Source organism: Quercus lobata, chromosome 4 (assembly GCF_001633185.2).
Source record: "Quercus lobata isolate SW786 chromosome 4, ValleyOak3.0 Primary Assembly, whole genome shotgun sequence".
NCBI lineage: Eukaryota > Viridiplantae > Streptophyta > Magnoliopsida > Fagales > Fagaceae > Quercus > Quercus lobata.
The window spans coordinates 69,210,648-69,231,770 of record NC_044907.1 but is presented as its reverse complement, the minus strand read 5'-3'; the positions used below and the strand labels follow the sequence as shown (position 1 = coordinate 69,231,770).

Genomic DNA, 21,123 nt, shown 5'->3' with positions numbered 1-21,123 from the left:
TAAACAAAATATACATTAATATATAAACTAATATTCCAACACAATTGTAAACAAAATATGTCTAAGTATCCAACTGAGATAATAAACAAAATATAAATGAACTAGTATCCTAATTCGCTTATAAACAAAATATACAAGTTCCTTACTCAGTTATAAACAAAATATATCTAACTGAGTTGATAAAATAAATATATATGAACTATTGAACTAGTGTCCTAAGTTCTTGACTCAGTTATAAACAAAATATATGTAACTGAGTCAGTAAACAAAATATACAGAACTAGCATCCTAAGTTCCTGTCATTCCTGAGCCAGTTATAAATAAAGTATACAGAACTAGTTCTATGAATGGATTTCAAAAGAGTTCTATACTAGTCCCACTAAGAACCAAAATATCCAAGCTATCCAGATTCTAGCATTCCAATTTCCAACTAATGTTTCAACATTGTTTGAAGAAGAGCCATCTTGACCTTGCTCATTTGAATACCCATCACAGTCACAATAGTGCTCATACATACGAACAAGAGCCTTTTTCATCTTTTTTGTCATGTTGTCTGCCATTGCTCTTGGATTCCATTTGGCAAACCAAAAATTTACAAACCTCAACTTGTACCTCGGGTCTAGTACAACAGCAATAAACATCATCAAATTAAGCTTCTCAATGTCCCACCCCCCCCCCCCCCCCACAATACTTATCAAATTTCTCATGCATATCCCTTGCCATTATACTCAAAAGAGGATCTTCACTTTCACACAAGTTTGTCAATTCAGTCTTCATCACACAAAGTTTATGAAAAAATACATTAGATGTTACATATAGAGAACCAGAAAATCGTAATGTAACTTCATAAAACAACTTCAAAAATTTCATAAACACCTTCACATTATCCCAATCCTCAAAATTAGGTGGTCCTAATATTTTTTTTCCACTTCCATCGTCCAAGAAGTAACGAATATATTGTGCATCATTAACACGTAATCTTTCAAATGCCCTTTGAAATTTTTCTGCATACTCAAGCATCATGTAGGTCGAGTTCCATCTAGTTGGAACATCAAGACATATACAACCCTTGCTAGCAATCTTCACTTTTTCTACACATGCTTTAAACTTATCATACCTAGATGGAGAGGACCTCACATACCTTACCGCATTACTGACTTTGACAATTGACTCATGAAGGCTTTTCAAACCTTCCATCACAATAAGATTCACAATGTGTGCACAACATCTCGTGTGCATAAACTCATCACCCATGATAGAAGCACCCCACTCTTTAGTTATCCTATCCAAGTAGGTTACAATCCCACTATTAGAGGCTGCATTGTCAACTGTGAGGGTGAAAATTTTACCAATGCCCCAACTAAGCAACAATGACTCCACCACCTTTCCAATGGTTTCACCTTTATGATTAGGGACTTGATGAAAATTTAAAATTCTTTTGTGATATTGCCAATCATCATCAATGAAATGGGCAGTAAGGCACATGTAATTAATATTTTGGATTGAAGTCCAAGTGTCAATGGTAAGGGAAATCCTTTGACTAGATTTTTCCAAAAATATTTTCAACCTATCCCTCTCTATTGAATAAAGTCTTATGCAATCTCTCGCAACAGTAGTGCGAGTTGGGACAGTGACCCTAGGCTGCAACACATTACTATAGTACCTAAACCCTTCATGCTTAACAAATTTAAATAGCAATTCATCTATAATAATCATCCTAGCGAGTGCTTCCCAACACATGCTCTCATTGTAGCTTACAGCAATAAGACTATTACTTTTAGCACCCTCCGCATCATCACTCTTTTTACGTCTGAAGGCTAAAGTCATTTGAGTCTTATCCTACTTATTCTTTTTACCATAAGGATATTTTTTACACCGAGCTTCCAAATGAGTTCTTAAGTTAGTAGTACCATAAGTTTTTGACCCAGCAGCATAAGTTTTGCCACAATACTTACATTCAGCTCTCTCACCTTCTAATAAGATGAAGTGACCCATACATATGATGTTTGGTTAGGTTTTTTTATACCTTTTGCTTCTATGGGAGGGAGATTTGAGGCAGCAGCACTAGTGTCCATTGTCGCCATTTGAGGAGCCTCATTTGTGGAAGTGGGTGCCACTGGAACCTCATTTGTGCTGCATTGAGTTCAGATGCCATCTATAAATATAAATATATATATTTTTTTAAAAAAAACCCAAAGATTAGTATAATGTAACTCCTTAAAGGCAAACAACATTGATGACTAAACAATAATAGTAAAAACAATAGGGAGAGGGCCAGACATAGACAAACCTGCAAAGCAAGATAGAGAGAAAGGGACACAACAACTCGACAAGAGAAAATATTGTAGAGTAAGAAATACACCTGTAGGTTGAGACAAAGCAAAAACATTTAAAAATCCGCTAAAAGAAAACTAAGAAATCAACAAAGCAAATGCTAAACATTGATCCACCATAGCAAGAGAGATAAACAGATAGAGTGAGTGAGAGAGAGAAAACATTGAGAAACTTTACCTAACACCGGAAGAAATAGCTACCACCGGAAAGATAGAACTACCGCTGAGACAGTGATGATAGCTAATGGACGGCAATGGCTCAGCAGAGGGAGAGACTGTTAGAGTTCAAAAGAGAGTCAAGTGTGACTGTGTGAGAAACTGAGAGGGGAGGTGGCACATTAGTCTAGGGGTGTGCAGAAAACCCACCGACCCGCTGGGTTGGGTTGATTTTTAAGGTTTGGTGGGTTGGGTTGTGTTGGGTTACAATTTTTATTTATTTATTATTTTTTATAGCGGGTCGGGTTGGGTTTGGGTCATAAAATGCCAAATCCGACCCGACCCACCCATATTTAATATATATTTAAAATATATTATATATTTAATAATTTTTTTAAAATCAGCTGTAGAGCACTTTTATATATATATATATATATATATATTTAAATATATATTATATATTTAATAATTTTTTTAAAATACTAGCTGTAGAACATCATTTCTTCAGTTCCTCCTACCAATACTAATTTAATATATATATATATATATATATATAATATTATATAATTAATAAATTTTTTTAAATAACCAGTTCTTCCTATCTTATATAAAAGTCAATTAGTTCACATAAATCCTAATAAATTACTATTGTTGTTTACCCATTAGTGTTATTTGCTTTTAAGGAGTTACATTGATACTAATCTTTAGTTGTTTTTAATATATTAAGATTTATATTTTTTTCTACTCACCCAACCAAATCCATGTGGGTTGGGTTGGACTTTTGTGATGGGTTGGATTGGATTAATATTTTTTGACCCACCATGATGGGTTGAGTCAAAAAATCCCCTCAACTCGACTCATACACACCCCTACATTAGTCATTAGATTTATCATTTGTGTGACTGTAAACTAATAAAATGTTGAGAAATTACGTATGATTGGAGGAAACAAAGTGTTGGACAGCTGGTTTTTAATTTTTTTTTAATTAATTACATAATATATTTAAATATATATTAAAAGAACTATAGGCATAAGTTTTTTTATTATATAATATATATGATTGTATTAGTAGGAGCCGAAGAATCGGGAGCTCTAAAGGCTGATTTTTTGTTAAGGAATTGAAATGGAACTAAAGAGTCATCACTCTCTAGTCCTAGTCATAGTCATAGTCTCCAAAGTGCTCTAACGGCTGATTTTTTGGTTAAGGAATTGAAATGGAACTAAACAGTAAACACTCTTTAGTTATAGTCATAGTCATAGTCTCCAAAGTACAAGTTGTACACGTTTATGGTTGGGAAGCATTTCACTTTTTTCTATGTTATGAGTTATCATATCAATTTGCAGCAGTTATCAGAAGTCAGAAGACTCACAACTCATGTGAATTGCAGAGTATAGTGTTACACGTTAAGCATTTCACTTTATTTTAGTGCGGTACAGTTGGTTTTTTTTTTAATTATTAAATATATAATATATATATTTATATAAAATATATGATAGCAGGACTACAGCTGGTTAAAAAAAAATTTTTTTTATTAAATATATATTAAATATAGGCGAGACGGGTCGATTTGACGGATCTATAATTTTATGACTCAGACTCAACCCGATCCATTATAAAAATATTTTTCTAACCCAATCCAACTTATCAAACATTAAAATCCGACCAAATCATACGGATCAGATTGGGTAGGGTCGGGTTTAGCGGGACGGTACACAACCCTACTTCCCAGTCCTCACCCCCACCCCACCCCACCCGATTATTCCTCCATCATTTTTAACTCTGTACAGACCTAAAAGCTATTGTGGTTGATAGCATTATCAAGCGGTACAGTAATTTTGCTGTTTTCACTTTCGTATAGTTGAAACAGAAAAGGAGCGTTTCCTCCTCTAAATTCTCTCAATTTGCTACTCGGTAACCTCTTGCTCCCATGAAGAGCCACTCAATGTTGACACATTTCTTCTTCATCTTCTTCCTCTTTTTTTTCCTCCTTCACCATATCACAGTTGCTACTTCTACAACCCCTTACATAGCTGTTGATAATATTACCCTCGACTGTGGCTCTTTTGGCAACTCAAAGGCTACCGATGAGCGTGACTGGATCGGAGACATAGGTTCCAAGTACGGTCCCATAGAAGAAAACAACAAATCTAATTCCTCTGAAGCCAAACGCCAGGCATCCCTTGAGTCTATCCCCTACAGGACAGCCCGGTTGTCTTATTCCCAATTCACATATGTGTTTCCGGTCACACCTGGCCCGAAATTCGTTCGGTTGTACTTTTACTCAGCTGCATACTCAGGTTTTACCAAGTCTAAAGACTTTTTTACTATCAAAGCGGGTTCGTTCACCTTACTTAGAAACTTCAGCGCTTCCGTTTATACTGATTCTTCACACGAAAAGTATTTTGTTAAAGAGTTCTGCATCAATGTCGAAAAAAATAAAAAATTGAATTTAAGCTTCATTCCTTCTACTAGTGGTTCTATTAGTTACTATGCTTTCATTAATGGTATTGAGGTTGTCTCCATGCCTATGGACCTGTACTATACCTCAAGTAGTTCTATTATAGAAGGTAAAGTTGTTTATGTTGGCCAGGCTCCTCAGTTCAACATATACTACAGCATGGCACTCGAGATGGTTTATCGATTAAACATTGGCGGGAGCTCCATACCCCCAATGGAAGACACTGGAATGTTTAGACAATGGTCCGAGGGCATAAAGGATAATTTGTTGAGCAACGGTACAATCCCTCGTGATCCATCTTTGAAACTCAAATACTCAAAAATACCAAAATACATTGCACCTGAAGCTGTCTATCAGTCTGCAGCTACAATGGGTCCAAACAGGACTAGGAACTCAATGTCTAATTTGACATGGGGATTACCTGTCGAGACGGGATTCAATTATCTGGTGAGGCTCCATTTCTGCGAAATAGAATCTAGGATAAACGTGTCTGGCACGAGGGTATTCACCATCTATGTAGATTATCAGCTAGCAGAAGAAACGGCAGATGTAATATCGTGGGCTGACAATAGCTATACGCCATACTACAAGGACTACGTAGTAATGATCCAAAACAAGGGCGAGGACAGTCATACTCTGGCCATTGATCTACACCCTAGAACAGATGCAACTTTCCGCGATGCCATTTTAAACGGTGTGGAAGTGTTCAAATTAAGCGACCCATCTGGCAATCTTGCTAGACTAAATATGGTCCCTCCAGCAGCCAACAAGCCTAAGACAAAGAAAACAATGTTCATTGCTATTGGAAGTGGTGTTGGCTTTTTAGTCGTGGCCGCTCTAGTGTGTTTCATGGTTCTCTGTAAATTGAAGAAGACTGGGTGTTATGGTTCTTACCATCCACTAGCAAAGTGGTGGTGTTGGTTTAGGCCAGATCCTTACAAAAGAGAGTTCTCAAGGAGAACAGCTTCATCACTGCCTGGAGAACTATGCCGCTACTTCAGACTAGATGAAATCAAAACAGCAACCAACAACTTCAATGAAGATCTAATTGTTGGTGTAGGTGGCTTTGGCAATGTTTACAAGGGTCTGATTGAGCAAGGTAATGAATAATACCATAATTATCTTCTAATTTTTAGTTTTTTTCCTGAATTAGTCCTAATTGCTGTCTAACTGCATATAATTAAGATTAGTGATACTATATTTTGCAGAATTATCTATCTGCAAATAATTAAGATTAGTGATACTATATTTTGCAGAATTGTTTCATAATTTGATCAAATTCGACTTGTGTTGAGTTCCTATACGTATTGGACATGGTCATATATGAAGGGAGAATATTTTCTTACACTCATTTTACATCCATTATTTTACATATTATCCACAATGTGCTGACATACACATTTTAGAAGATAAAAGAAAATGTCCTCTTGTAAAACATGAAAGCGAGTATCATTGCCCATATCTATATATATATATATATAAACTGTTTAATGTAACCACCGTGTCCTATTTTAGGACGTCTTCACATCATATAGTTTCCAAAGAGCATAGAAACTAGACATAAGTCATACTTTTTGTTTATGCACAATAAAACCTAGTAAATGTGCTAGAGATACAAATTTTATTATATAAAACTTACAAACTAAAGTGTTCTAATAGATTGTTGAAATTTACAAACTAATGTGTTCTCCTAGGTTGTTAAAATCCACAAATCACATTCATTGCCACATTTATTGGATTTTAGAAACACAATAATACAATATTTCGTCCTTTAGGTAATATAACGGTGGCAATCAAGCGCATGAAACAGGAGTCTCGACAAGGTACTCGTGAGTTTATGACAGAGATCGAGATGCTTTCTAAACTTCGTCATGTGCACGTTGTGTCTCTCATCGGATACTGCAACGATGAGGGTGAGATGATACTTGTTTACGAGTACATGGCAAATGGTACCCTCTGCGACCACCTCTATGACACCCCTAATGATCCCCTCACCTGGAAACAAAGGCTCCAAATATGCATAGGAGCTGCACGTGGTTTGCATTACCTCCACACATGTACAAAGCACCCTATTATCCACCGTGATGTGAAGACAACAAATATTCTATTGGATGAGAAATGGGTATCGAAGGTTTCGGATTTTGGGTTGTCCAAAATGGGTTTGGATAACACTGCCGTTAGTACCCTAGTAAAGGGGACATTGGGGTATTTGGATCCAGATTATGCAAGGCGCCAGCAATTAACTGTGAAATCTGATGTGTACTCATTTGGTGTAGTGATGTTTGAAGTGTTGTGTGCCCGAAAAGCACTGAACCAAAGACTTGAAGAAGAGGAACGAAATTTGGCAAGTTGGGCTCGAAAATGTATTGAGAGAGGGACCATCAGTGAAATCATTGATCCATATCTAACGAACAAGATAACGCCAGAGTGTTTCAAGGTATATGTGGAACTTGCAAAGAGTTGTGTAAGTGATCAAGGAATCGAACGGCCCAAGATGAATGATGTGATGGAAAAGCTGGAGTTTGCATTAGAGCTCCAAGAGTATGCAGAAGCAACCAAGGATACCAATTTAGAAGTGGTATCATTCCGTGTTGCTACTACCAATGGAGCTCCTTGGTACAACAGTGTTTATCATGGACAGGTGTTGGAGTCGACTAGTGAAACTGAGTTAAGTACAATTAGTACTTGATTAAGTTACCTGGTCTTGATTCTGTTACTATAAGTGTCACAAGTCGAGATGACTCATCAGGAACTAAAAACAGTAGTTCTTAAGCTATATAATTATTGTTGTCTCTCTAAAGTCGGAAATAGTTATGTTATGGTGTGATTATGGACTTATTGTTCTATAAAATAAAATATTAGAAGAAAAAAAATACTATGAAGTCAAAAAATTTCCCTTTTGCTTTTTCTATAACAGTAGATTATACCAAAGATTTTTCTCTGATGAGTTGAAATTAAGACTTATTGAAAGGAGGGACAATTAATTGACTTGTTTATAACGGTACATGGGATTTGAAGTAAATGAATTTTTAATTTAAATATAAATTTTCTCATATTAATATAAACATTTTATTTTTATTTTGGTTTTCTTGAGGAAAATATCTATATCTTATTCTTAATTGTTTAAGATGGAGAAACTTCTCGGTTAGCATAGATATTGTGAGAGTGCCTTTTTTAGGATACTCAAGCCCAAGGATCCTGGGCCTGAATGAAAAGGAAGGATTTGGTTGATCGGGCCTTGATTCACCGCAGCTAACGAGCTGTTTAAGAATCAAGTGAATGCAGAGAATACTCTTGACAATATACAGAAAGACAACAAACAAGGATATCGAGGAGTACCAAAATTAACAACGTAAGTTCAGAAGGAAACAAAGCAGGATTAGCAAAATGATAAAACAGAGAAATAGTGCTATGGGGATCCTGGGAATTATGTAGCAGTATTTCATTAACAAAGTATCTGTTTGATTACAGAAAGCTCACTAGGACATGATACAAGGTCCAATCAAGCTCAAAAGTTGCAGTCTTGAATGGCTATTTCAGCCTTCAAAACTTGCAAAGTTTGATTCCTGTTGAATCCGAGTATGTGCAGTAGTGGCTTTTACAGGATATCGGGAAAACAGTATTTTTGTTCTTCCCTTAGTATTTTCTTTCTGGGTGGATTTTTCTAATGGTTCTTCCTAGAGAATTTCTTCTTTTTTTTGTGCTTCTTTTCTATTTTTCTCGCTGCCTTCTTCATAACCCGTCCCCTCCTTTTATAATGGAGTTTTTCTGGGTATCCCGGGTTCCTCTGTTTTGCTCTTTTGCAAACAGAGCATGTTCTGTCCCTGTTGCCTTGGTAAGTCCCTTTGCCGTTTTCTCTCATTCTTTCCTTCTCTTGGTTCTGATTCCTTCGAAAGCTTCTGGTCGGCCATCCTCTTTGGGACGTGCTGAGGTATGCCCTTCTCGGTATCCTCATTTCTGGCGTATTCCTCTTTTCCGTTTTGGGTGGAATCTTGTTCTGCCATTTTTGAAAGTCCTTCGTTGCTATTCTTTCTTCCCTGTCCTGGTTCCCCGAGGCCCTTTTGCTGTCTGTGTCATGAGAGGTCGTTTTGCGCTTCTTGTTTTTTTCTTCTTTTCCTGTCTTCTTTCTACCGATCTGTCTCAGTCTTCCTTTTTATTTGTGCTTGAAGGGTTTTGGGGATCCTTGCTTCTTTATATTTTTGCCGTGGTCTCTTTTGGGATGCTGTTTCCTTTTCTGGGCTTCAGGATCCTCTGGCTTTCCTTTTATCTCCCCATGGGTCATCCGTTCCTGTTACTTTTGGGCTTAGCCTGGTTTTTTTTTCTTTTGGGCTTTGACTTGCTCTTCCATTTCTTTTGGGCTTGACTTGCTCTTCCATTTCTTTTGGGCTTATTTTATTGTAACCCTTTTTTGGACCTCAACATTTAGCCCCCCGAGCTCGTGGGTTGCCTGAAACCCACGCGTGAGTGATTTAGGTTTCCCAGGATCTTCGTAGTATCCCCTTTTTCTACTGGGTTCCCTTTCTTTTTTACTTGGGATCCCGGCCCTTTTCTGCTGTTTTTTAATCACCTCCCTTTTTGCGTGTTGCATTCCTTTATAATTACTACCTTTCGCAGCTTCCTCTTTATACGGGACGTGGCAGTTGGGTATTTGAGGTAAAACTCCTCTCCCCACTTTTCTCGTTTCCCGTTATTCCTCATTAATAACTGCTGATCACTTCAAATTAAATTTCTTGGCAACTGGCGCGTCTTTCCATAAACTGTTTTCCCCAACTGCTATTTGCGCCTTTATTGTAGCCGTTTCACCTTATCACTTTGCTTCTCTGGGTTTTTCACTCTTTGTGTTTCTCTTTCTCTTTCTTTTTCTTCTTCTCTGTTACTCTGGTCTTTCTCCCTTTCGCACTTTCAATCTTTTTTTTTTATAGTGTGTGTTGTTGCGATGGCTTCTTCTTCTTCTCGAAAGAGGAGAGAGCGTACTCCCAGTCCTTCTGAGGGCGAAGGTTCTTCTGGTTCTGCTCCGAGTGATTCTCACGAGGTTACTGAGCGTCTAGCCTTCCCTTTACGGGATCCTTGGTATTCTCTCAGTTTGTTTTTTCCTCATATATCTCATGGTGAGGCACCTCCATCCCCTCACGTTTGGATGTTTTCTGGTTAAGCGGGTTTCGCTGGTTCCGCCCAAGTTCCTGACCCTAGAGAGATTTTTGATCTCCAGATCAGACAAGGAATCCGAGAAGCGGTTCCTATTTTCTTCGATTTTGTTCCAGGAAAGATTCAGGGCTGGCCTATATGGGTAGACAAGGAACTGTCTGATGCTGATTTTGTGGGTCGTTTGGAGCGCGCCGGTATCCTGAAGGCAGTGGCTATTTCCAGAAACCTCGAGGGCTTCAGAGACGCTAAAGGGCTCAGGCATCTGGTACGTCGTTGGTGCCCTTCCCTTCATACTTTTTTCTTTTCTACTGGTGAATTGACAATCACCTTAGAGGATGTGGTTAATAACTTCCTCCTCCCAGTGTTTGGTGAAGAGAATCCCTTTGATATTAACCTTTCTGATGAGGATCTCGTGGTAGAAGAAAAATTATTTGGTCACTTTGGTGGTCGCGCCGCTTCTTCTGGTGGTAAACCGGCTAGGATGGGGAGATGGGTAATGACCCTCTCTCGTGAAAAAGATAAGGAAGTGAGGTGGGCTGGTTTCCTGGCCTTTTGGCTTAGTAAATTTTTGTTTAGTGAGTTCCCTGGGTACGGAGTTAAGTCTTCGTTTTTTCCGTTGGCAATCAAGTTGGCTCGAGGTACCCAGTATCCTTTGGCCCCTCTGTTTTTGGGTCACGTTTACTCTCAATTGGACCAGCTTCATGGGGATGAGGCTGAGGGTGACTCCTGTTATGTGATCACTTCGTCTCTTCACTGCGCTATTCTTCAGATTTTCATGTGGGACCGTTCTGCAGCTACTTTGGCTAAGTGCAGGAATTTGAAGTTTGTGAAAGACAAGTTCCAAGGATCCCCCGACATAGTGAAGGGTCTTTGTGGCAATTCTACTGATGCCTTTCCCATTATTTTTCGTTGGATTAGCTTAAAGGGTGGTGGCCTCAATCTTGTGGAGTTGTTTGACCAAGCAGGGAGCTTATATTGGAGATCCCCTCGTGAGTTTGGTCCTGGCTTTGCGTGTGATTCTGTGTTGTCTTCTTTTTTATCTTCTACAGGTAATACCTTTGACTTGCGCCGTGGTGATGAGGGCAGTCTGGCTTATCTTGCCTGCATTAGCCCTTCCTGGCTTCCTGTGCCTTCTTCAAGTGGCCCAAAATATACTCATTATTCAGCACACCGGGTGCTCCGACAATTTGGTTTTGATCAGGACATTCCTCCAGTTTTTAAGGATGTGGTGCCATCCCTTCCTTCATTGGATCCTTTCTTGAGGCTGCAAGCCTTTTCTTATTGGTCGCGGAGGAGCCCCCAATTTGCAGTGCCTAACTCCCAAAGAGGAGTCTTTGCTTCTAGTGGCTATACGAGTTATTGGAGGAGAGTGCAAAAGTCCTTTGTTGATTATGTTGGCACTGGCACAGTTCGGGATGTCCCGAATCCTAGCATTATTTCTGCTCCGTCATCCAATAGGCGTTTATCCCTTCCTACTGCTGGGATTGTTTCTGCTGCTGCAAGCAGCAAGACTGGATTTGCAGAGTGGCATGCCTCCAGGGGAGGTTGGGTGGTTTATGGACAGGATTTTCCTGAGACCTGGCTAGGTGATAGCTTCATCATTGGTGCTTCCTCTGGGGTGCCCATCAAAAGGGGTGCAACAGAGACAATAAGTGCTGCCACTGCTCCGAGTAAAGGTAAGGATGTCAAGTCGAAGAAAATGAAAGCTGCTGATGTTGGTGAAAGTACAGGAGGTGTGGAGATAGGCTCTGAGGCGAAAAAAAGGAAATCGGGGAAATCTCAAGCACACTTGGCACCTCAGGAAGGCAAGGATGTCAGGGAACCTTTGGTTTCAAGGACCCGGAAGAAGACTAAGGTAGAGCCTTCTTTTCCCCAGGTTCCTGTGACTGCCTCAGTCCATGGTTCTTTAGGATCCTCTGGTTTGGTATCCCAGCCTCCTTTAGGACCCTCTGGGCGTACTCGCAGTAAGCAAAAGACTTCCAGAGAATCTGTAGAGAGAGAGAGAAGGGCAAGACTTCTTTCCTTCTTCTCTTTTTTTTTTTTTGTTGCACTTGTTTCTATTTTGCTGACGAGTGGTGATTTCCCTTGCAGTCCAAGCGCAAGTCTGATCCCAAGACGGGTAAGAGCCAATCTTCTGGAGACGACGTGGTATGTGTTCCCTTTTTTTTGTTCTTTCCCTTTTGTTCTGTCATTGTATTGTCTGCATTTCCTGCTGTCTTTCTTTTGACACTGCCTTCTCCTCTTCTTCTTCCTTTAGGTGGAGGTATCCCCTCCTATGACTGACAAGGCTCTGGGGGAGGAAGTTATTACAACTCTTTCCGTTGTTTTTCCTGTCATGGGGGAGGAGCCCCCTACTGATGACCCAGCTGAGGAAACCGGGCAACCAGTGCAAGGTTCCCAGGATTCTCAGGATCCCAAAGCTTCTGGGATTCTGTTATCTCAAAGTCCCCGTCCTGAGCGTACTCCTAGTCCTATTAGGACTGTGTTTCCTCAGTCCTTGTCAGATAAAGGTGCTTTGGGAGACACTCCTTTATCCAAACAAACAGGTAATCCTTGTTTCCTTGGAATGGCGTTATATTCTTCTTTCTTTTCCAAATTTTTTTTTCTTGAGTTCCTCCTTTTCCTTTTAGGTCAAACCAGTGAGAAATCTGGTCCCAGTGTTGCCTCTTCTTTAGAATCAGAAAGCTCAGAAGGTGAGTGCAAGCTACTCCCATCGTGTTTCCCTTTTCTTCCTTTCTTTTTTTTTATGGCGAAGCCCCCTGCATCTATCCCTTCTTTTAGCCACTTTGCCACTGGTCCTTCACCTTTTCTTCAACTTGCCTTATGTTCCTTCCCAGAATCTTCGGGGAAGTCAGGAGATCAGGAAGAAGAGGCTCTGCCCCAAGAAGCTGGAACCGGTTTGTTCTTCTTTTTCTCCCCCTTTTTTTTTTAAGACTAAATCTGTTCTTCTTTTTCTTTTCTTTTCTTCTATTCTTTTTTGAATATTGATGCAGGCTTTGCAGGTTCTGAGCCTGTTATTCCGGAAGGAATTGTGAGACCTGTTCAAGTTGCTGACCTTCGTCCAGAGCAAAAGGCTGCAAGTCCCCCTGTTTCTGCAAATGGTGACACAGTGATGGGGGATGCCTCGAAGATGACTGCCTCAGATCTTGATTCAAAGTTTTCTTCTTTTCTGGCTCGCTTTGATCTCTTGGAATTCAACAGTCTTCCTGCTAGCCACTTCCATGTCTTTGGGTCTTCTTATGGCAGCTTCCTGCGTTTCTCTGTTCCTGTGGAAGGCCTGCCGCTGCTAGAGAGTCTGCTTAAGAGTCACGGGGATTTCACCAGCGGCTTCAGGGGAGGCGTCTTTCTAGGCAATATTTTAATGGAGTTGCTGTGTGCTGTGCTGATTTCCCTAAGGAATTCCTCTGTAGATTCCTTGTCTGAAGAAAAGCTTCTGGAGTGGAGAGGGGTGGTGCAAGACCTTCTAGAGGCCAAGTTTAATTTGTCTTTTCTGCTGGATCACTTGCGTCTGCTGGCTCATATGTTTTTTCAGAGGCAATCTTTCAAGAGTATAGACACTGAGATAGCTGCTGCTGAGGAAGCTTTGGCTCGTGCTCACAAGGTTTTACAAGACTTGAAGGTCAAGCGGCAGAGGATCCTTTCTACTTTGGCTGTGCCTGTTATTCCTCCGGATGCCTCCCTGTTGGCCGGGCTCATTCCTTAGCCTCTTTTTTAGATTTACATAAACAATTTGGGATTGTATAAGTTTTTCTTTTTGAACATTGTCCTGCTCTTTGCTTTCTCTTTTGTGTTTCAAGACTGCTTTTTTTTTTTTCAGTATGTGAATCTGCCTTTTTTCTTTGGTATATTGCCTTTTCTTTCCTATGGTTCTTTTCTTTCCTGAGTCCTGGACCATGGTCTTCACAGGTTTCACTGTAAATTCTGGTCCAGGTACCCGGTAATCTATTGTGCAAGTACTGAACTGGGTACACTGGTATCCTTCTCATATATATTTTTTTGATACGGTCCCAGTTCATGAACTTTGACAGGTTCCCCTTTTGCCAAGTGCTAGGCCAGGTATCCTAGATATTTTGCTTTTATCCTGTGATCCTAGACCTATGCACTTGGAATTGTTTGTGGGATATCTGAAATCATTTGTGGGGTGAATCCTGGGCCATATGTAAAAGGGTATTACATACTCTCCCTTTTTTTTTTGGACTCAGGTATCCTTTCTCAAATTTATCCAAACTTGGTTGTTTTTTTTTTGCAGTATGAAAAACTTAAATGTTAAAGAAACAGGAATTTCATTAAAACATAGTCATTTTCAAGGAACAAAGAAAAGTCTTTTGGTGCAGTATTGACCACAAAGTGTCAATCTATCACATGTTCCTGAACAAAATTATCTTAGACCAGAATTCATGATAAAGGCTAAAAAAAGACAAAATAAAAAGAACTTAGCAGATAGTGGAGCTGGTGAAAGGACCCTGAGGTACCGGGATCCCCTTGTCCTTATGCATAATATTGCTTCAGCCATTTCCCGTTTATGGGCTCTGTCAGGACTGTTCCATTTTCTTTGGCAAGGTAATAATACCCACTTTCATGAGCTGCATTGATGATGTAGGGTCCTTCCCATTTTGGGGTGAACTTGGAAGGCCCTGGCAGGTTCCTCCTCACGTGCTCCGCCATCCTTAGCACTAATTGCCCTTTACTGAACACTCTTGGGCGTACTGCTTGTGCATATGCTCTGGTCATTCTTTGCTGGTATCTCTGGCTCCTTTTCTTAGCCAGTTCCCTTCCTTCTTCTACTCCTTCTAGATCTGCTAGCCTTTTTTCATTGCTTGCGTCCTCACTTTCTCCCTGGTTTTCCTCCAGAACTACCCTTGGTGTAGGAATGATTAACTCCACGGGGCTGATGGCTTCTGTTCCATAAACCAGGGAGAATAGGGAGAATCCTGTGGCTGTCTTTACAGAGTTTCTGCATGCCCAAAGCACATCTGCCAGATGGTCACTCCATTTTCCTCCATACTCATGCTTCATTTTTTTCAGGATCTTTAATATTACCCTATTAGTGGCTTCAGCTTGGCCGTTTCCTTGCGGGTAGTATGGGGTAGATCTTCCATGCTTGATGTGGTATGCTTCAGTTAATCCCTTCATATCTTTGTTTATGAATGGGGTTCCATTGTCGCTGATCAATCTTCTAGGGATCCCGAACCTTGTAATGATGTGGTCTCGAATGAAATTTGCCACAGCTGCTCCAGTAGCTTTTTTCAAAGGGATGGCCTCTACCCATTTTGTAAAGTACTCCGTGGCTGCCAGGATCCATTTATAACCATTGGATGGAGGATTTATGGGCCCTATGAGATCGAGCCCCCAAGTATGAAAGGGCCATGGCGTTGTCATATCCTGTAGGACATTTGGGTGAGTGTGAATTGCATCTCCTAGGACTTGGCAAGCATGACATGTTTTGACCAGCTCCTCAGAGTCTCTTTTCATCGTTGGCCAGTAATATCCCAACAACAATAACTGCTTATACAGTCTTCTCTTTCCTGGGTGACTTCCACAATCTCCAGAATGCACTTCTCTGACTACTTCTCTAGCTTCCTTTGGTCCCAGGCACCTGAGGGGATCCCCATGGTATCCCTTTTTGAATAAAATGTGGTTCTGCAAGAAATACCTGCATGCTAGCTTTTTGAGCTTGTGGGCCAGTTCCCTGTCGGTTGGCAGGATCCCCTGGGCCAGGTATCCTATGAAAGGAACCCGCCAGTCTTCTGCAATAAACACCGCGTAGCTTTCTTCTTTGTCTACTGCCAAACGACATTCCTGGCATCTCCCTTGTATGATTGCTGCTTCCTTGTCCATATCCGGCCAGTAATACCCCATGCGTTGCATTCTTCTGTATAGACTGACTTTTTCTGCAACTCCACATGCCTGGGCGTGTAATTCTTCTAGTTTCGCTTTTCCTTCCTTCTCGGTAATACATCTGGACAGTATTCCTCCTGGCAGTCTCTTATACAATTCTCCTTCTATTTGAGTGTAATCCATTAGTTCTTTGATGTTCCCTCTGGGACTTGCCTCTTTCATCCTTTCTTTGATTTCGTCCCTCCAGTCCCACTGTTTGGATTCCCCGGGGTACATCCCTTGAAGGATCCTCACAATAGAATGTTCCTGCCTTCCTATTTTTTATCAGCGTATCCCTCCCATTAAATGGTATTTGGGATCCCAGGGTGGCGAGAGCATCTGCAAACTTGTTCTCACTTCTTTGAGTGTATTCTACGCTGAAGGTTTGAAATTCCATCTCCAGCCTTTGTGCCCAAGTCCTGTAGGCTGCTAGGCTTTGTTCTCGTAGTGCAAAGTCACCTTTCACTTGGGAGACTACAAGATTAGAATCTCCCAGCACCCTCATATGTTTCACTCCTATGCTGAGTGCTACAGTTAACCCAGTTAAGTATGCCTCATATTCAGCTGCGTTATTAGAGCATGAGAAACCAAGCTTGAAGGACAGGGGCATGATATCCCCATTTTCGCAGCTTAGTACAATTCCTACCCCATTTGAAGTTGCTGTAGCTGATCCGTCAAACCTCATGGTCCATTTCTTCCCTGGGATCTCCATTACTGCTACCTCACCAGGGATTTCTTCACTCAGCGGGCCTTCTTCCTTTCCTGGGAATTGAGCTAGCAAATCTGCTATGGCCTGGCTCTTAACAGCTTTGGGAGTTCTTATACCTATATCATATTGTGAGAGCAACACTAGCCATTGTGCTATCCTTCCTGTGAGAAGGGGCTGGTGAAGGAGTGCCTTTATGGGGTGGGACTTGGTTACTAGGAGGATTTGGTGAGCTGAGAAGTACCTCTTCAACCTCTGGGATGCATAAATGATCACTAGGCAGGCTTTCTCTATTCTGGGGTACCTGGTCTCGGTATCCTTGAGTGTTCTGCTTACATAATATATGGGCTGCTCATTTCCTTGGTCATCTTCTTGTGCCAGCAAAGCTCCTATTGCCTGAGAGTTTGATGCTAAGTATAACAACAGAGGTCGCCCACGTACTGGTGCCTGGAGGGTGGGCAGATGATTCATAATGCCCTGAATTCTTTGAAAAGCTTCCTGCTGCTCTGCTCCCCAGGTAAATTCATTTCCTTTTTTCAATAGTTTGGATAGGCCCGCTGTGGCTGAGGCTAAACCAGGCACAAACCTCCTGATATAGGAGACCCTTCCTAGGAAGCTTTTGAGTTCCCTGACAGTAGTTGGTCTTCTCATCGTGGCGATAGCTGTGGCCTTGGCTGGGTCCACGTTTATGCCTTTGTGATGTACCAGGAACCCAAGAAACTTTCCAGCAGACACTCCAAAGGCGCACTTCATGGGGTTCATACGTAACTTGTATTTTCTGCATCTTTCAAAGACTTGCTCAAGTACTTGGAAATGTCCTGTTCTGGTTTTGGACTTGACCACAATATCGTCTACATAATCTTCCATCTTCTCATGCATCATGTCATGGAAAATGGCTGTCATGGTGCGTTGATACGTAGCCCCCGCATTTTTGAGGCCAAAGGGCATTACAGTGTAGTAAAAATTCCCAATCGGAGTTCTGAATGCCGTCTTCTCTGCATCTTTGGCCGCCATGCGGATTTGATTATATCCACTGTACCCATCCATGAACGAGAACATTGAATTTCCTGCAGCTGAATCTACAAGGAGGTCGATATTGGGCAAGGGGAACTCATCTTTAGGACATGCCTTGTTCAGGTTGCGAAAGTCTACACAGCAACGGATTTGACCATTTTTCTTCTTCACAGGTACAATGTTGGAAAGCCATTTTGGGTGCTGGATGGGTTTGATAAAACCAGCTGTTAGTAATTTCTTGACCTCTTGGACTATTTGAGCTTCTACCTCAGTGTGGAAGACCCTAGCTGGTTGGACTACTGGCCTCATCCCTGGGTCCACATTAAGAGAATGGACTACCAACTCCGGGTCTAGACCTGGCATCTCATCATAGGTCCATGCAAACACATCTCTGTATTTTTGAAGCAAGGTTATCAATTGTTCTTTTTCTTGAGCCACCAATTGACTGCTAATGAAAACAGGTTTTCAGGATCCTGGTTCTGTTCCCAGGTCTACTTCTTTTAATTCTTCCTCAGGCTGAATCTGGGCCTCCTTAACTGGTTCTTCAGGGATTTCTTCTTGGGCCATCATGCAGCTTGGTGGTCCGGGACCTTCCTGCACAATGCATTCGGGTCCCGCGCACCTTCACAAACGATAAATTAGCCTTCCCCCAGGTTCCCGCACCACCACACATTCTCGGGATCCTGAAGAGCTGGGCTCCCTCTTTTGTCTTTTTCTCTCTAGAAGGTTTCTCAGGTCACGGGTGCCCCTTCCTCCTTCTTCTTCTTCTAAGACAGGTGCCCCCGGGGTCCCTGGGGCGGGGTTCTCGTCATCTGGCTCCAACTCATCATAAAACATTGTTTCTGCAAAGTTCACTTCTCCCTGGCTGAAAGGATTACGATTGGCAGGGATCCTTATGGGCCTCCCATTCAGTCTCCCTTTAATGCATTGATGGAACGTGGATGGAATAAGGCGATGTTTATGAAGCCACGGGCGTCCCAACAACACGTGATAAGAAACTTCTGCATTAATTACATGAAACCTTGTCAGAGCTACTATCGGCCCCACCCTTAAGGCTAGCTGCACGTATCCTTCTGTTGACTCTACTGATCCTCCAAATCCTGTTATCTCCATGGGAATCCCCAGGATCCTTCTGTCAACTAACCCAACAGCTTCCAGGGTACTTAAGGCTATGAGGTTGAGTGATGCCCCTGTATCCACCAGTGCTCTCCTGACTTGAACGCCGTTTATGGTGGCCATTAGATAAAGGGGTCTACGGTGGTCTGGGTGCTCAATCTCCATATCTTCATCAGTGAAGGTTATTGCATTGGTCGTTTCTAGGAAAGCTCGACTAGCATGTGACTCAGCTGTAAAGCATTCCATCCCTGAATCTGCTGCTATGCTCATGAGAGACTCTGTGGCCACCCTCCTTGCTTCTGGTCCGAATCCTAATTGATTGAACAATGACCTGAACTTGGGATTCTTCTGGAGGGTCCTGACTGTGCTCGGGTGGAAGGATCCTTCAGATTCTCCTGCTTCTGCCGGGTTCCCGTGTATTACTACTGCTACCACCCCTTTTCCTTTGTGGTTAGGCAAGGGGTTTCTCTGCACTTCCGGCTCCTTCTGGGTGAGCTCCAGGGTTCCTTCTCTCAACTTTTTGTGGAAGAGTCTGCGAAGGGTCCAGCAATCCTTGGTGGAGTGCTTGACATAATTATGGATTCTGCAAAATAAAGGGTTCTTCCTTTCTTCTTCTGTTGGTGGCCTGGACACAGTGAATGGCCTGACCACTCCGTCTCCAATCCACTTGTCTAGGACATGGCTTAACTCCTCAGCCGTGCATGGGATCACTGGTGGTTCCTCAAACACCTTCCCATCTGGTCTCTTCCTTTTCTCTCCTGCTGATGCTGTCATAGCTTGGGATGCGGGCAGCCTTTTTGTTCTCATGGTCTGCGCCGTCCTTCTAGTTCTCTGTAGCAGGTCAGCAAATTGTGTGATACATAAATTTTCAAGGTTGAGTCTGTAATCAAAAAGCATGTTGGCTATACAGGTCTCCACGAGCTCCTTTTCTTCATGGTCTCCATAGCAGTCTAGGGACACGTCTTCGAATCTTTTAATGAACTGAACAGGGTCTTCTCCGGGTCTCTGCCTCACCATTTGCAGGTTCTGGAAAGTGATTTTGTCTTCACCTGGGTAATATTTGGCGCAGAATTTTTCCATCATCTCATCCCAGGTCTTGATGGACCCGGGTCTCAGTGTGGTGTACCAAGTGTATGCCCTATCCACTAAGGATTTGGCGAATTCCCTTAGGCATAATTCTTTGTCTCCTGCATAGGGGCCCATAGTGTGGACAAACCTACTCACATGTTCTACTGCACTTCCATTCCTTCCATCGAAAGGATGGAACTTTGGGGGTTCGTACCCCTTAGGGTATGGTTTGCAAAGAAGTTCTGGAGGGAACGGGGGATCCCGAGAGAATTGCTTGGGGATCCCTGAGAGTTTTTCCCTTTCTTGCTCCAGGAGGGCATTGACGTCTGCTAGTGTCAAGTACTGAGGGTTGGCCCTTGCTCCCACTGCTGACCCTCCTTCTGGCTGCGTCCCTTCTTGGTTACCAGTAGGGGGAATGTTGTCTCTGACTTCTTGTGTCCTGCCTTCTTTGAGAAGACGAACTTCTTGCTCCAGATCCTTTAACATTGCTGTCATTCTGGCCGTTAGGTCTGGTTCCTGTCTTGCGTGTCTTTGTTCTGACACCACTTCCTGTTCTACCAAGGGTATCCCACCTCCCTGCCTGGAAACTTCCTCGTTTTCTCCTACAGGCTCAGAGGCCGTAGGTGGCACATTAGTTCCCCTGCTGCTTCTTTGTCTTGGAGGCATTCTCTGTGAAGGGTTGCTTCTTCCTTCTTCTTTGCCCAGTCCCCAGCGGAGTCGCCAAAATGTGAGAGTGCCTTTTTCAGGATACTCAAGCCCAAGGATCCTGGGCCTGAATGAAAAGGAAGGATTTGATTGACCGGGCCTTGATTCACCGCAGCTAACGAGCTGTTTAAGAATCAAGTGAATGCAGAGAATACTCCTGACAATATACAGAAAGACAACAAACAAGGATATCGAGGAGTACCAAAATTAACAACGTAAGTTCAGAAGGAAACAAAGCAGGATTAGCAAAATGATAAAACAGAGAAATAGTGCTATGGGGATCCTGGGAATTATGTAGCAGTATTTCATTAACAAAGTATCTGTTTGATTACAGAAAGCTCACTAGGACATGATACAAGGTCCAATCAAGCTCAAAAGTTGCAGTCTTGAATGGCTATTTCAGCCTTCAAAACTTGCAAAGTTTGATTCCTGTTGAATCCGAGTATGTGCAGTAGTGGCTTTTACAGGATATCGGGAAAACAGTATTTTTGTTCTTCCCTTAGTATTTTCTTTCTGGGTGGATTTTTCTAATGGTTCTTCCTAG

At 41.8% G+C, this 21,123-nt stretch overlaps 1 protein-coding gene across 1 annotated transcript; it reads left to right on the top strand.

The window, feature by feature from the left end:
- Positions 1-4,411: 4,411 nt before the first annotated feature.
- Positions 4,412-7,879, top strand: LOC115986657 (receptor-like protein kinase FERONIA). The gene is made up of 2 exons (XM_031109887.1): positions 4,412-6,047; positions 6,724-7,879. The coding sequence occupies exons 1-2, from the start codon at positions 4,418-4,420 to the stop codon at positions 7,635-7,637; spliced, it is 2,544 nt and encodes an 847-aa protein (XP_030965747.1). The 5' UTR covers positions 4,412-4,417; the 3' UTR covers positions 7,638-7,879.
- Positions 7,880-21,123: the final 13,244 nt, after the last annotated feature.

Coding starts and splice junctions, on each gene's coding strand:
- LOC115986657 (XM_031109887.1), top strand. CDS start 4,418: ATGAAGAGCCACTCAATGTTGACACATTTCTTCTTCATCTTCTTCCTC. Junction 6,048..6,723: donor CAAGGGTCTGATTGAGCAAG/GTAATGAATAAT, acceptor TTCGTCCTTTAG/GTAATATAACGGTGGCAATC.